This window comes from Scyliorhinus canicula, chromosome 2 (genome assembly GCF_902713615.1).
Source record: "Scyliorhinus canicula chromosome 2, sScyCan1.1, whole genome shotgun sequence".
NCBI classification, from domain to species: Eukaryota; Metazoa; Chordata; class Chondrichthyes; order Carcharhiniformes; family Scyliorhinidae; genus Scyliorhinus; species Scyliorhinus canicula.
Genome location: NC_052147.1, coordinates 114,233,315 through 114,247,919, shown reverse-complemented (window position 1 = coordinate 114,247,919; position 14,605 = coordinate 114,233,315). Strand labels below are relative to the sequence as shown.

Sequence of the window (14,605 nt, the reverse complement as noted above, 5' to 3'; positions counted from 1 at the left end):
GTATCTTGAAGGAAGACTATGTCGGCCCTCATACTTCTTAGGTGGGTGAGGACTCTGGATCTTTTCACGGGGCCGTTGAGTCCCCTTACGTTCCAGGTGACTATCCTGGTGGGGGGCTTCTGTCACCTCGCTCCTGTGAGATTAACTATACTTACCTGGTGGACACGCCCCTGCCCTCCGAGGTTACCCTTTGTTAGGGGGCCGTCCAGGATGGCCACTGTCACTGCTCTCTCCATGTGGTTGGGTCTCTGCGCTCCGGGCGGTTCCCCTTTGTCCAGGGGGCATCCGACATGGCCGCCTACTGTGTGTCCGCCACACGGGTAGTCCCCTGCACTCTGGGGTCTCCCTTTGCCCAGAGACCGTACTGGGTGGGTGCTTGCAGTGATTCCTTCTTTAAAGCCTTTGGTTGTGGTACTTTGTAGCCTATTGTTATTCCTTTTCTAGCCTTGTTTTTCCCTCCTTCCCTGTGTCTCCACCTTCCCCCCCCCCCCCCCCCCCCCCCCCCCCCCCCGCCCCGGTCTGTCCCTCCCTTTGTCTCCCCCCCGGACTCTCCCTTTCCCCCCCTTTTGCCCCACTCTCCCCGTTTACCCCTCCTTTGTCCCTCTTTCCCCTGTTCCTATCCCCGTTTGCTCTCCCGCCTCTGTTAAGTAGTCCCCCCCACCCCCTGCCTGGCGCTTTCCCCCCTGTTGGGGATGCGCTGCGGCCCTGCTTTGTTGCATGCCCCCGGTGCTAGTTTTCCTGCTCGTGCAGTGCCCGCCCCCTCTCGGGAGTTACATGTCTCGCTTCTCCCTTGCCCGGCCTCTGCGGTTTTCTGCTTGCTATTCCCCCATCCTACCCTGCACTCCTCTTGCTTGCTCTCCCTTCTCTGCCACTCTCGGTCCCTCGTGCTGGGGCCTGGTCTCCCATCCGAAGCGGTCCCTCGGGCAGTGGTTTTCTTTTTGATCAGGGTGCGCTCATCGTGCCGGGGGTGGGGCTGGCGTTGCCTCATCCCCCCCCCCCCCCCTCCCCACCCGCCGCCGTCAGCTTGTTGTTGCCCCTTGCCAAGGGCACCTTATTTCTACCCTAGCTGCTGGTTTTCCAGCCCATGCTACTCAACAAACTTGTTTGCTTCAGCGGGGGCTGTGAAGAAGTATTCTCTTTCTTGGTATGTGACCCAGAGTTTCGCTGGGTACAGCATATCAAAATGCACTTTGTTTTTGTGAAGAGCTGCTGTCGCTCTATTGAACTCTGCCAGTCTCCTGGCTAGGTCTGCCCCAATGTCCTCGTAAACTCTAATGAAGTGTTCTTCCCATTACAGGTTCTGTTTTTCCTGTGCCCAGCACAGGATTGTTTCCCTATCCTGGTACCGGTGCAGTTTGGCTATAACTGCCCTCAGATGATCCCCTGCCTTGGGCTTCGGACGCAGCGACTGGTGTGCTCTGTCCATTTCTGGTGAGTTGGGGAAAGTTTTCCTCCTCACTAAGTTACCCAGCATCTCAGCCACGTATGCCGCGGGGTTTCTACCCTCGATGCCCTCTAGTTGGCCCACTATCCTTACATTTTGCCTTCTCGAGCAGTTTTCCTGATCGTCCACTCTGCCCTTCAGGCTCCCCTGCATTGTGCCCAGTCTCGCCACTTCCTTCTCCAGGGCCGTGATCCGGTCGCTCTTGTCAGTCGCGGCTTTCTCCAGCTCCTTAATGGTCGCCTCTTGGGCTTCCAGTTTCTCCTCTGCTCTGCCCAGGGCGAGCTGCACCTCCACCAGGGCCATGGCCATTGCTGCCTGCACCGTGGCCTCTATGTCTGCTTCAGCCTCTGCCTTGTTTTCCTGCTGATGTTCCCTCAACGTCTCGGCAAAGGCTGCCTTCCAGTTCCAGTAACCCCCTGGCCAAGGGGGAAAAAGCTCCTGTCTGCCCAGTTCTTTTTCTTGCAGTGAACCTTGCGTTCCACCGCTGCGTGCGCTGATTTGCTCGTCTAAACGGGCTCGCACATTACCCCATCTGCTTTTGGTGCCCCTTCTCCCTCTGCTTTGGCTCCCTTCTGGCATTTTGCCCCCCCCCCCCTTTTTTCCCCCTCCCTTTTTCTTTTCCCTTTCTTTTCCCCCTTTTTTCCTTTTCCTTCCCTTCTCTCCTTTAAGATTGGTGTTCTTGGTAATTTTGGAAATGAGGACTGCAAAACCAGCTCAACTTTAATTAGAGAAACATGCCCATTGAGCAAAATCTTAACAGAACCTTCTTTTCTCCTCTTGCGGTTCTCTCCAGACCCCCTGCTCTTCTCTCTGCAGTGTGGTTGCATGGCAACGTGCCCCCTGTGGTAGTTCTCTCGAGTATTCATGATTCATGTGTGAGTCCTGACTGTGAACACTAGCAGGCAATTCACTGTAGGAGACCTCACAGCCAAGCACAATCCTATTTTGAGTCACATGTGGCAGTCTCTCACACACACAATGCACACAGATCTCATAGGCAAGCCAAAGCTCAGCACGTGATCAAATTGAGCGCCTTGCTGCTGTACATGGCTCAGTGACTGGCAAGAAAAACGGGCTGAGCTGGCAGAGAACATAAATGGTATATATGAAGCAGAATTTTGCTCTGTACAGAATTTCCGCAGAATTACAGAGGTGTTGAAGTGAAGAAGGAGGCCATTCGGCCCACGTTGTCTGCACTGGCTGTCTAAATGATCAATTCACTTAGTGCCATTCTCCCACCTTCTCTCTGTAACCCTGCATATTCTTCCTTTCCAGATAACAGCCTAATTCCGATTTGAATGCCTCGATTGAACCGGCCCCCACCACATCCTCAGGCAGAGCATTCTAGACCCTTATCACCTGCAGTGCGAAAAAGATTTCCTTCATAACGCTTTTGCAAATTACTTTAAATCTGTGTCCTCTCATTCTCGATCCTTTCACGAGTGGGAACATATTCTCCCTATCTGCTCTGTTCCGACCCCTCATGATTTTCAACACCCCTATCAAATCTCCTCTCAGCCTTCTCTTCTCCAAGGAAAATAGTCCGAACTTCTCCGATCTATCTTCATAACTAAGGTTCCTCTTCCGAGAAACCATTTTCGTGAATCTTTTAAGCACCCTCTCCAATGCCTTCCCATCTTTAAGTGTGATGCCCAGCGCTGGATGCAATATCTTAGCTCAGGCTGAACTAGTTTCCTGTACAAGTTCAACATAACCTTCATGCTCTTGTATCCTATGCCACCATTAATAAAGCCTAGGATATTGTATGCTGCATTAATTTCTCTCTCAACTTGTCCTGCTCCCACACCTCTATTTGAATGGCACCTTTTACTTCACATTATCTCTCCACTTCCTTCCTAGCAAAATGAATCATTTCACATTTCTCCACCTTCAATTCCATCTGCCACGCTTCTGCCCATTCCGCCAACTTGTCTACATCCCTTTGAAATTCTACACAATTCTCCTCACAATTCACAATGCTTCCAAGGACACATCATCCACAAATTTTGATATTTTGCCAAGTACACCAATCCCTAGGTCACAAATATTCATTAGGAAGAGCAAGGGACCCAACATTCACCCCTGGGGAACTCCACAACAAACCTTCTTCCAACCGAAAAGAAACATCCTCCCACCACCGCTTTCTCTTTCCTGTCACTCAGCAATTTTGTGCCTGCGTTACATTTGGCAGAATCTGTTGGGGATATTAAGCAAGCAGTATCTATGTAACTACTTGCGCCTCCATTACTAGTAGGATGTTCATTTGCATCAATAACCTTGCAGTTGCAGGTAGCCTTTGAACCAATGGCCAGAATTAATCTAGGGTTTTATGGCTGGGCAGCTATTGTCACTAAAATTCAAAGACTGGATCCTTGCAGATTTGGTTTGGCCCCGAAGAATGGAAACTTCCTACTCTTCACTAGCTCTTCTAATGCCAGAAAAAGAAACAGCAGATGCAAATATAGAAATGGTTGCAAGGTAATATTAGCTGTTGTTCAGTGAAACGGAACAAGGCACATTGTGTTGCTGCCAAATTGTGTTCTTTTATACACACAGAAGTTTTTAGTGTGTACTAATTTAGAATGGAAGTGGGCTGCCCCAGTGATGCTGATAAGAATCTGAAGTCTTAATAGCTACTTAAAAATATCTTAGTTTTATTATTGCACTACAATTATACAGAATAAAAATAAACATTTATCTTCACTGTTTTTACAAAGCAACAGCAAAGATTATTTTTGGATAGAATGCGGAACAGAAGGCAACCAGCCAACAACAACTAGTTTCATAAAATGACTCTAATGTAAAAAGTATCCAAGATGTTTCAACAAGGGGACATTGGGAAAATAATGCATGCTGACCCAAATAGAGAGATCTGGAGGCATAACCAAAGGCTGATAGCAGAGTGCTGGGCTTTAAGGAGGGTTTCAAAAGACAGGAGGGAGGTGGGGTGAACTCTGTTCTAATTCCAAATTTCTTCCTTCATCGAATGGTGCACTAAGGCAGACTTTTTTCTGTTTCCATAGCTAGTAGTTCCCTGAACAAGTCGCTAGTCTGCTGCCAAGGGCTTATAGCTTAAGGGGTGCCACTCCACATCAAGTGTGGTTGACCAGGAGTTTCTCCCACTCTTATCACCAGTCATTGGTGCATTGGAAGGATTTTGCAGGTTGATACTCAACCTGTTTGACTGCGTTATGAACGCACCTTCCTTGGCCATTAAATCCTTGGGTGGGACTCAAACCCAGAGCTTCCGGCTCAAAGGCAGGGACTGCCTTTGTGAATATATAATTTTTCTACAGATTTGCATGTATTGCAAAGTGTGGAATGAAGGATTAATATAGAATGAAAACAAGCGAATGATAAGGGGATTGTCACTGTGTGAACATGTAATAGACTGCATTTCATGATGACACCATTCAGATGTTAATAGGATCCAAGCAAGTGAGTGAAGTCAAAACCAGTCATATAACTTCTCTTTATTGAGAGTTTATTGGCTTGTTCAGTCTCGCAGCTCCTCACACTCAACCCAGTGACACAGCCATCCCCTATTTATGTGTGCTAAAAGACAGTTAATGTACATCATCTGCTATTAATAAACCTTAATAATGTAAGTAACAAGACATTAATGGCGGATGTGGTCTAATATCTCATTATACTTAATTACTTCCCAATATTGCATGGGTGCATCTTTATGAATTTGCATGAACAGCAGCAATCCAGTTACACATATTATGCTGTAGAAGTTAGAAAAGTTCCTACCCAATTATCGGATGCCTGAAGCCAAGCTTTCTCGTTGCCTCTTCAATTTCCTTCTCCAACCAAGATTGCGGTCGTATCAAATATTTGACGAATTGTGAAACCCACCAGACAGATGGATCTCCATGCAGGTGAGTCAGTCGACCTGCAAGGTCTTCGGGAATAGCCAAGGGCAAATATGGCGGTCGTGGGTGCAGGCTGTCAACTATAGGCAGTTCCACCACTTGTACATTTATATCATTGGCCTCACCTGCAAATACAATGCACAGAAATCTGAATTCTGGATCCACTTTGTTAAATCACGACAGCTTGGCTGTACTGAACGAGTGGGAGTGGGTGGCTGCTTCTGGTGCATCGCAATTGCTGCTCAGCTGGGACCTCCATCAACCTCCATGAACCTTGGGCTGCTTTGAGACTGTTAACATTTTTCTGGTTGAATTGCAGTTAACCTTTTGTCAAAAGAGCCACAAGCCTTCATTAAGTTGGATTTTGAGAGAGGAAAGCAGAACAGGCACACAATAAGAAAAAATTAGATTAAAAATATTAGAAAAATAAAGCGAATAAAAATGACGAAGACAAAATTGCAATTCGCTTGGTTGAAATCACATTTGTTGCTTGATAATTGTTGAATTATTTATTTATTGTTGAAATTTAAATTGCAGGAGAACCACAATGATGTCATAGAATCCTCACAATGCAGAGGGAAGCCATTCGACGCATCGCGTCTGCACCGACACTCTGAAAGAACACTCCACCCAAGCCATACCACCTGCCCTATCCCAATAACCTCTTAAGCTAACCTACACATCTTCCAACACGAAGGGGCAATTCTAGCATGGCCAGTCCACCTAACCTGCACATCTTTGGACTGTGGGAGGAAACCAGAGCACCAGGAGGAAACCCACGGAGACATGGGGAAAATGTGCAAGCTCCACACGACACAATTTTAATTCTTCACAGAAATAGTCATTGCACACCAGCTGGTCGACTTTTACTCACTATTGAAATGAGCTATGGTAGTCACCCTCTGAAATTAAAAATACATCAGAACAAAATAAATACCATAGATGTCAGTGTATAATTTGACTTTTGAACATCCCTCTAAAAATGGGGGTGGTCTTATACACAAAGTATAATCGTGAACCATGTGGCGTTCATGTGATGGTCGCCATTTTTGGCGTCCGCAACAGGGGGTCTGTCATATGGGCATGCCTTAAGCACTTTTGTATCTCGGCACTGCTGTATTGCTTGCTTAACCCTTTTCCCTCAGTTATGAGCTACCTTATGTAAAGCATCCATTTGTAAGGTGACAAAATAACACTGACTACTTCTGCATGCGCAACATGTCATGGCTAAAAATTGTGCCGGATGGGGGGGTGGTGGGCAGGAACGCGGGTGAATTTATATAATCCTGAAGATATGTAAAAATATGGTCTGGGGGCCGAAGGAATAGGGCCATTTTACAGGCTGAGATCTATGGCACATAATTCCAACTGAAAGATATTGGTTGAGCATAAATTTGTAATGTTACAGACTGTGTATTCCAAATTGTGACATTTTGCTAGAGATGGGATATTACAGAAGGATTGCCAGTCGCTGGCCTGAAGCTAAACTTCATCAGTAAATCCCAAACCACAAGATTTCCTCACTTCAAATAAATTTGACTTTGTAACCTTAAAGAGACTTCGACTAGAATTTTGAATAAGTGCAAGGTCTGGATTGAAATCACACAGGTACATTATTTGGAGTTATTGGCCCCCGTGTTGTTTCATCGACATGATCCGGAACTGAAAATTTTCAATGAGGGCAATCATTGAAGGCTCCGCTGTCGTGCCAACTGAAATTTTCAGTCAGTAATGCAGGCAGCCTGGACCATTTCCAGCCCCACATGGTGGGCGCTGGGCAGAAAGTGGTGTGGTTTGGGGCAAATGGATCATGTGAGGGACTGCCAGTCACTGCACCCCCCCCCCCCCCCCCCCAACACCACACACACCAAATCCATCGTGATTGCTGGGCCACAACTGCAGCCACAACTCAACCTCTGGAGGGTTTGCTCCCCCAGGATCATGGCCAGCTAGCTGAGGATTTTCTTCAAACAGCTAAAAATAAACAAAGCTGGTGGTTTCCCTTTCTTTCTATCTATCTTCAGGTCAGCATAGTCCACCTGAACCCTGGGGGGGGGCTTCCGATCATGGAGTGTTGGAGGGATCTCCCATCAGCCCTCCAGCGTGAGGAGCCAATACCCTGGCCTTTAATTGTCTGAAACTTTGACAATCGGTGACCATTTCTAAAAGGGGGAGACAGTGGTATAGTGGTAACGTCACTGGATTAGTAATCTACAGGATTCCGGTCAGGCCTTAATTTGCATCTCATCAGCAATATGCAAATCAGTTTCAACGCTAGTTTCTAGCGAGTTTCCCGGTTCGCCATTTTTTTTCGCTCCTGCCAAATTCCGCCCCTACCCCCCCCCCCCCCCCCCCCCCCCCCACCCCCCCCACCCCATCTCCATATTGAACCCGCTGGCAGTTGGAAACACATTTGGTAAAGATTGATAAAGAAACATGGATGATACGCATTTATATTTGGCCGTGGAAATCAGATCTTCTCTTCACTTCAGTCAGGTTCTTCTCATACCTGCATGAGATTCATGAACCACATTGCAAAATCGAATAAAGGGCTTAATGACTGAGGTAAAATCAGAAATTCCACTCTGTAGCCCTGGCCTCTGCAGCAGAAAAATAACAGTGTATTTCAGTGCTCAAATAACAATGGTAAAGGTACAACCTGTTATTATATAGGCCCATTTAATACAATGCATTATTGATTATTTTTTCTACAGCTACTTTTCAATGAAATAAGGACTTTTTTTATTTTAAAAAGGAGATATTTTGTTTTGTCATTTTGCACACTGCATAGAGCTAAGCTGCATGCGTTGACCACAGTAGATGGTGCTTGTGGCTTTCTATTCAAAATGACAACTCAATGGGCGGCATGGTAGCACAGTGGTTAGCACTGTTGCTTCACAGTGCCAGGGTCCTAGGTTCGATTCCCGGCTTGGGTAACTGTTTGTGCGGAGTTTTGCACGTTCTCCCCGTGTCTGCTTGGGTTTCCTCCTGGTGCTCCGGTGTCCTCCCATAACTCCCGAAAGACGAGCTGTTAGGTGAATTGGACATTCTGAGTTCTCCTTCCTTGTACCCGAACAGACGCCAGAATGTGGCGACTTGGGGCTTTTCACAGTAACTTCATTGCAGTGTTAATGTAAGCTTACTTGTGACAATAAAGATTATTTAAAAAAATGCAGCTGTGGCTATGATCTTCCTGAGGTACCCTCTCTGGGGCTGCCCGATCAAAGGTATTTACCTTTCAATCCCTTCCTAAGCAGCTGCTCCTTTTGATGGAAGACTGTGGATCAGTCTGAATTGTTTACATCGTTAAAAGGAGAAAGAAACCGCAGAGCTCAATTCTGATAGTTAGTTAACTCAATTTTGGGAAAAAAACATTCATTCTCGAGATGGTTACTGCTCATCCCTGGTTGCCATGAGAAAGTGGTGACGTGAAGGAATGCTCTGCTGCGGGCCATTCCGAGGGTAGTGCAGAATCATGCCACTGAAGACACATCGAGGCCAGGCCAGTAGCTTTACACACCAACATAATGAGTAAGGAGCAGGAGGAGGCCATTTGGCCACTTTAGGCTTCTCCGCCATTCATTAGGATCATGGCTGATCTGATTGTGGCCTCAACTCCACATCCTGCTTACCCCCCCCCCCCCCCCCCCGATAACAGTTGATCCCCTTGTTAGCCATGAATCTATCTACCTCTGCTTTAAAAATGCTCAATGATCCTACCTCACCACCCACTGGGGACGAGGGTTCCAACAATTCACAACTCTCAGCGAAAAAGCCACGGTAGCACAAGTGGCTAGCACTGTGGCTTCACAGCGCCGGGGTCCCAGTTTCGATTCCCTGCTGGGTCACTGTCTGTACGGAGTCTGCACGTTCTCCCCGTGTCTGTGTGGGTTTTCTCTGGGTGATCCGGTTTCCTCCCACAGTCCAAAGATGTGCAGGTTAGGTGGATTGGCCATGATAAATTGCCCTTAGTGACCAAAAAGATGAGATGGGGTTATAGGGTTACGGGGATAGGGTGGAAGTGAGGCTTAAGTGGGTCGGTGCAGACTCGATGGGCCAAATGGCCTCCTCCTTCATTGTATGTTCTATGTTCTATCTCTGTCTTAAATGGGAGACCCCCCTATAGTTCCAGTAAAGTTCCAATTGATCGAACTGTAACTACTCCTGGGTAAGTTTGAGACCAGTAAGGTCACTGGCCTGTACACGAATTGAACCTGCAATCTTGCTGCCCTAATAATCTGAGCTAACCATCTTTCCCTAAAGGACATTAGTGAACCAGTCACTTTTACCGATGCTAACTCTTTTCATTCCATTTTTTAAAAAAGCAATTAAATTTTTCAGATTGCCGCAGTGAAAATTCAACTTTCATTCTTCAGATTTTCAGTTCAGGATCACAAGCCCACCAGTTCATAGAGCCACTCTGCTGCCATCCTGCAGTCACGTAGTTTTGACTACTTTTGATTTTGATTCAGCAATTCCTCTTCACAGGTTGACAGAATTGTTACGGTGCAGTAGGAGGCCATTTGGCCCATCATGTCTGCACCGGCTGTCTAAGTGAGTATCATGACCAGTACCATCCCGTGTAACTCCTACACGTTGTTTCTATTCAAATAATCATCCAATGCCCCTTTGAATGTCTTGATTGATCCTGCCTCCACCGTACTTCCAGGCAGTGCTTTCCAGAACGGAGCCACTCGCTGTGTGAAAAAAGCTTATCCTCACATTGCATTTGCTCTTCGAAAACACTGAGGCGTAAGAAGGGAAATGAATAAATAATTGAAAAAGGAAAAAAAAAGGTAGTGGAAAAGAGCAGGGTAATGGGATTAATGTGGATAGCACAACAGAGAATACACTTCGAAAGTGATTAATTGGCTGTAATGCGCATGGAGACACCCTGAGAATGTGAATAGTACTTCATAAATACAAGTTTGCCTTAATTTCTTTTTTTTCCCCTTCTATTCTCTAAATGGATTGACCTTTCTGAGTTGGCACAGCTACAATAACCGAACGGTTTCCTGTGCTGTGAAATTAGAGGAATCTATGCCCCGACAAACGGACATTTGAAATAGGTAACCTGGCCTACTGGACAACTTAGCTTACTCGGCTGGCACAGGGAGAAATCAGTGGCAAGGTGGTGTTATGGTAGTGTTATCTGTTGATATGCATCTCTTCATTATGTCTCACTTGGAATTGACTCATTACAAGAAGAGAGATTTTCCTCAGTGACCATCTGCTGGGATCCTGACATCTCTCCTTCACTGGGACAGCCCCAGATGGATCTGAGACATCAACTCAACCCATGGGAGGAGAAAAGACTGGTGCACACAGCGGGAGGCCTCTCATGCAGCTGGTGATGTGCTTGCAATCATCTTGGGTCTGGGGAAATAAATGATTGCATTTGGCCAGAGTATCTCTCCACTTGCCCTTGGATCCCACCCTCCCTCTGAAAATCCAGGAACAGGCCATGGCGCCAGAGGTGGTCAGGTGCCTGTCACCAGGTGATCAGAATTGAAATGCCGAGGAGTCCAGGAATGCCCCTGCTTCCCTCTCCGTACACCAGCAATGTCCCAGGAATTCCCAGGGCATTGCTTTCACAACGGAGGCTGCACCATAAGACATAGGAGCACTGAGTCTGCTCCGCCATTCAATCATGGCTGATATTTTCTCATCCCCATTCTCTTGCCTTCTCCCCATAATCCCTGATCCCCTTATTAATCAAAAACCTATCTATCTCTGTCTTAAAGACACTCAGCGATTTGGCCTCCACGGCCTCTGCGGCAAAGGGTTACACAGATTCACCACCCTCTGGCTGAAGAAATTCCTCCTCATCTCAGTTTTAAAGGATCGTCCCTTTAGTCTGAGATGGTGTCCTCTGGTTCTAGCTTTTCCTACAAGTGGAAACATCCTCTCCACTTCCACTCTATCCAGGTGTCAAAGTATCCTGTAAGTTTCAGTAAGATCCTCTCTCATCCTTCTAAACTCCAACGAGTACGACCCAGAGTACTCAAACATTCCTCATACAAGTTCTTCATTCCAGAGATCATTCTTATGAACCTCCTCTGGACCTTTTCCAAGGCCAGCACATCCTTCCTTTAGATTCGGGGCCCAAAACTGCTCACAATACTCCAAATGGGGTCTGACCAGAGCCTGAGACAGCCTCAGAAGTATTCTAGCCCTCTTGACATGAATGTGAACATTGCATTTGCCTTCTTAACTGCCTGCACCTTAACCTGAAGAGAATCGTGAACAAGTACTCCCAAGTCCCTTTGTGCTTCTAATTTCTGAAGCATTTCCCCATTTGGGAAATAGTCTATGCCTAAATTCCTCCTTCCAAAGTGCATAACCTCACACTTTCCACACTGTATTTCATTTGCTACTTCATTGTCCACTCTCCTAGCTTATCCAAATCCTTTGGCAGCCCCATTGCTTCCTCAACACTACCTGTCCGTCCACAGATCTTTGTATCATCTGCAAACTTAGCAACAGTGCCTTCAGTACCTTCTTCCAGATCATTAATGTATATTGTAAAAAGTTGTGGTCCCAGCACAGACCCCTGAGGCACACCACTAGTCACCGGCTGCCATCCTGAAAAAGACCCCTGTATCCCCACTCTTTGCTTTCTGCCAGTCAGCCAATCCTCTATCCATGCCAGGATCTTACCCTTCACACCATGGGCTCTTAACTTATTTAACAGTCTCCTATGCGGCACCATGTTAAAGGCCTTCTGGAAATCTAAATGAATCACGTCCACTGGTTCTCCTTTGTCTAACTTCCTTGTTTCCTCCTCAAAGAACTTGAATAGATTTGTCAGACATGACCTCCCTTTGACAAAGCCATGCTGTCTCAGTCCTATTTTATCATGCACTTCCAAGTACTTTGCGATCTCATCTTTAATAACAGACTCTAAAATCTTACCAATGACTGAATCAGGTGAACCAACCTATAATTTCCCATCTTCTCACTCCCTCCCTTCTTAAACAGTGGTGTTACATTAGCCACTTTCCTGTCCTCTAGGACCCTTCCTGTCTCCAGTGATTCCTGAAAGAGAGAATGTGGATTCCCAGGACACAGAATGGAGGAAGGTGATGCTTGGGAGCTGCAGTGGGCATGTCTGCACAGTGCCGATTCGTTACACCGTCAAAATTCTGCGCGAGATAAACACGTCTTTGCAGCAAGTCACAGGAGGAGTTGAACCTCCCCAACCACCTTATTTTTGAAGGCGGTGCTATTTTAGGAGGTTTGTGGCACATTACCATTAGATTCGCAATTGTGCTTTGCCTGCAGAACAAATCTAAAATATAATCTGTGATAAGATGTTACACACAAGGAATGAGGGGTGGGAAAGTGTGTGCTTCTGAGAAATCTACAAGAATTTTACTTGATGTAATTAGATGCAAATCAATGGGTTTACACAGAGGTCAAATGAGACTGACAACTACTGAAAGGAAATCATAGTTTTAATTGCCAAATTTAGCTTTTGCATACAAAATATAAAAACCTGATCTGGCGGGTAGCACGAGCAAGGGTTGTGGTTGTTTGGTCACCACACTCACTCAACAGCTAGCCAATTACCATACTCAAACGCCATCTGCTTTAACATGTGGGGTGACTGCTTCTTCCCCTATTGCTGTGTGGGCAGCTGGAGAGGAACCATGACCTGAGCAGGGGGAGGCGCACTGAATCTGTCGTTCACTGCGGTCTGCTGGACTAAATGAAGCAAGCTGTCAGTGCTGTCCCGATAACCTGAAAGCAGAGGGGGGTGCTGGTTTGCCTGGTGCTCCTGCTGTTGCTCCTAATTGCTCCATCAATTGTGCTGACTGATGAAGTGTTTGTGCTCTCTGAAGGGATTATTAACAAAGGTTATCTCAGTAGGCTATAATAATTAAAGGAAAATTTCAGGTTCCAGCAGGATATAATAATTAAAAAGACAATATCAGGTTCCAGCCTAATTTTGTTTATCTGAAACCCAACCCTCGACTTTCTGGTTTCCACCATTTGTTCTCTTCTTACTGTGATCTCTTCATCCCTATACCTCCCACCAGCTGGAACCCTGACATTTCTCCTCCGCTGGGACAGACCCAGGTGGATCTGAGACACAAACTCACCCCATGGGAGGAGAAAAGACTGGTGCACAGCTGGAGGCCTCTCTGGCTGCTGGTGAATGCTTGAAATCATCTTGAACTCTGGGGAAATAAATGATTGCCTTTAGCCAGAGCATCACTCCGCTTGTCCCTTTGGAAATCACTGAAGGGATTCCCCCTCCCCCTCTTCTGCTCCATAAGCTAAACCCCTTGATAGAGTTTCTTCAAGCCCCAAGACCTAAACGTTTGTCTAGTTTCTCTCCTATTTCCCTTGACCACCTCCTTGACTTCATCTCTACTAAACTGCAACTCAACTTCCTTCTCAGTTCCATATGAACCTGTTCTTTTGATGTCACACAGCATTGCTACATAAATGGTTGTCTGTAACCCATGGGGAGCAGAATCCTGGTCTTTCTTTGGTTTTCTTCTGGTTAGCATTTTCCTTTCTCTGTGCAAACTTCCATGGTGGCATGATCCTTTCGACCAAATCACACCTTGGTCTTTCCTGCTACATATCTGGATGTTTCCCCTCCTTCCTCTTTCTTATTTGCTCTCTTTTGCCTGTACTTCAGACCCCTGTTCACTTCTGCACCCCATCTCAAATCTCTTTTCCAGATACTCTCCCTTTGCCTTGACAGTAACTGGCACCTCATCCTCAGCTATTTCAATCTCCATTTCACCTCCCCTTATTTCACTGTTCATCTGGCCTATCAGTACTTCCTCTCCCTCCATGCTATTGTCCATATTCCCCACTCACCCGATACCACCATTTCATCAGGCCTCTTTCCTTCAGTGGTCTCCATCACAGATAAGGTTAATTATGTGCGTTCTTCAATGACCAGATCCTCATCACCCATAACCGGCCTCGCGTCTGCATTCACCCCTGGAATAAACTCTCTCCCAAGTCACTTAAATCTGAACTTCCAAATTCTTAACTACCATGTCTTTAGACGTTCCATCTGCAGTTACTGATCTACTCAATCACATCTCCAAATTGGATGCAAAAAAATCCATCTCTCACGCACTCAGATCATTGTTTCAGGATTGGCTCCTCTCTCATTCAATTGTTCTGTGTTTGATTAGCCAAGTCTGTTTACTATTGGTGCTTACTGTGCTTGATTGGTTAAGTCTGGGCATGGATTCAGAGAAAAGTAAAGCAACTGCAGAAAGAGATAGACAGTGAGAGCTGAAACATAGAGTAG

At 46.3% G+C, this 14,605-nt stretch overlaps 1 protein-coding gene across 12 annotated transcripts in view; it reads right to left on the bottom strand.

Annotated features, from left to right (window-relative positions):
* The window catches only part of LOC119957306 (alpha-(1,6)-fucosyltransferase), a 933,359-nt gene that overhangs the window by 35,660 nt on the left and 883,094 nt on the right, over positions 1 to 14,605 (bottom strand). For all 12 annotated transcript variants that reach the window (XR_005458786.1, XM_038785197.1, XM_038785250.1 and 9 more), the window contains one exon: positions 5,201 to 5,447. Coding sequence is in view for 11 of the 12 variants with exons in the window: in XM_038785197.1 (XP_038641125.1) it covers positions 5,201 to 5,447 (247 nt within the window). In the remaining variant the exon portion in view is untranslated. The remainder of the gene's footprint in view (positions 1 to 5,200; positions 5,448 to 14,605) is intronic.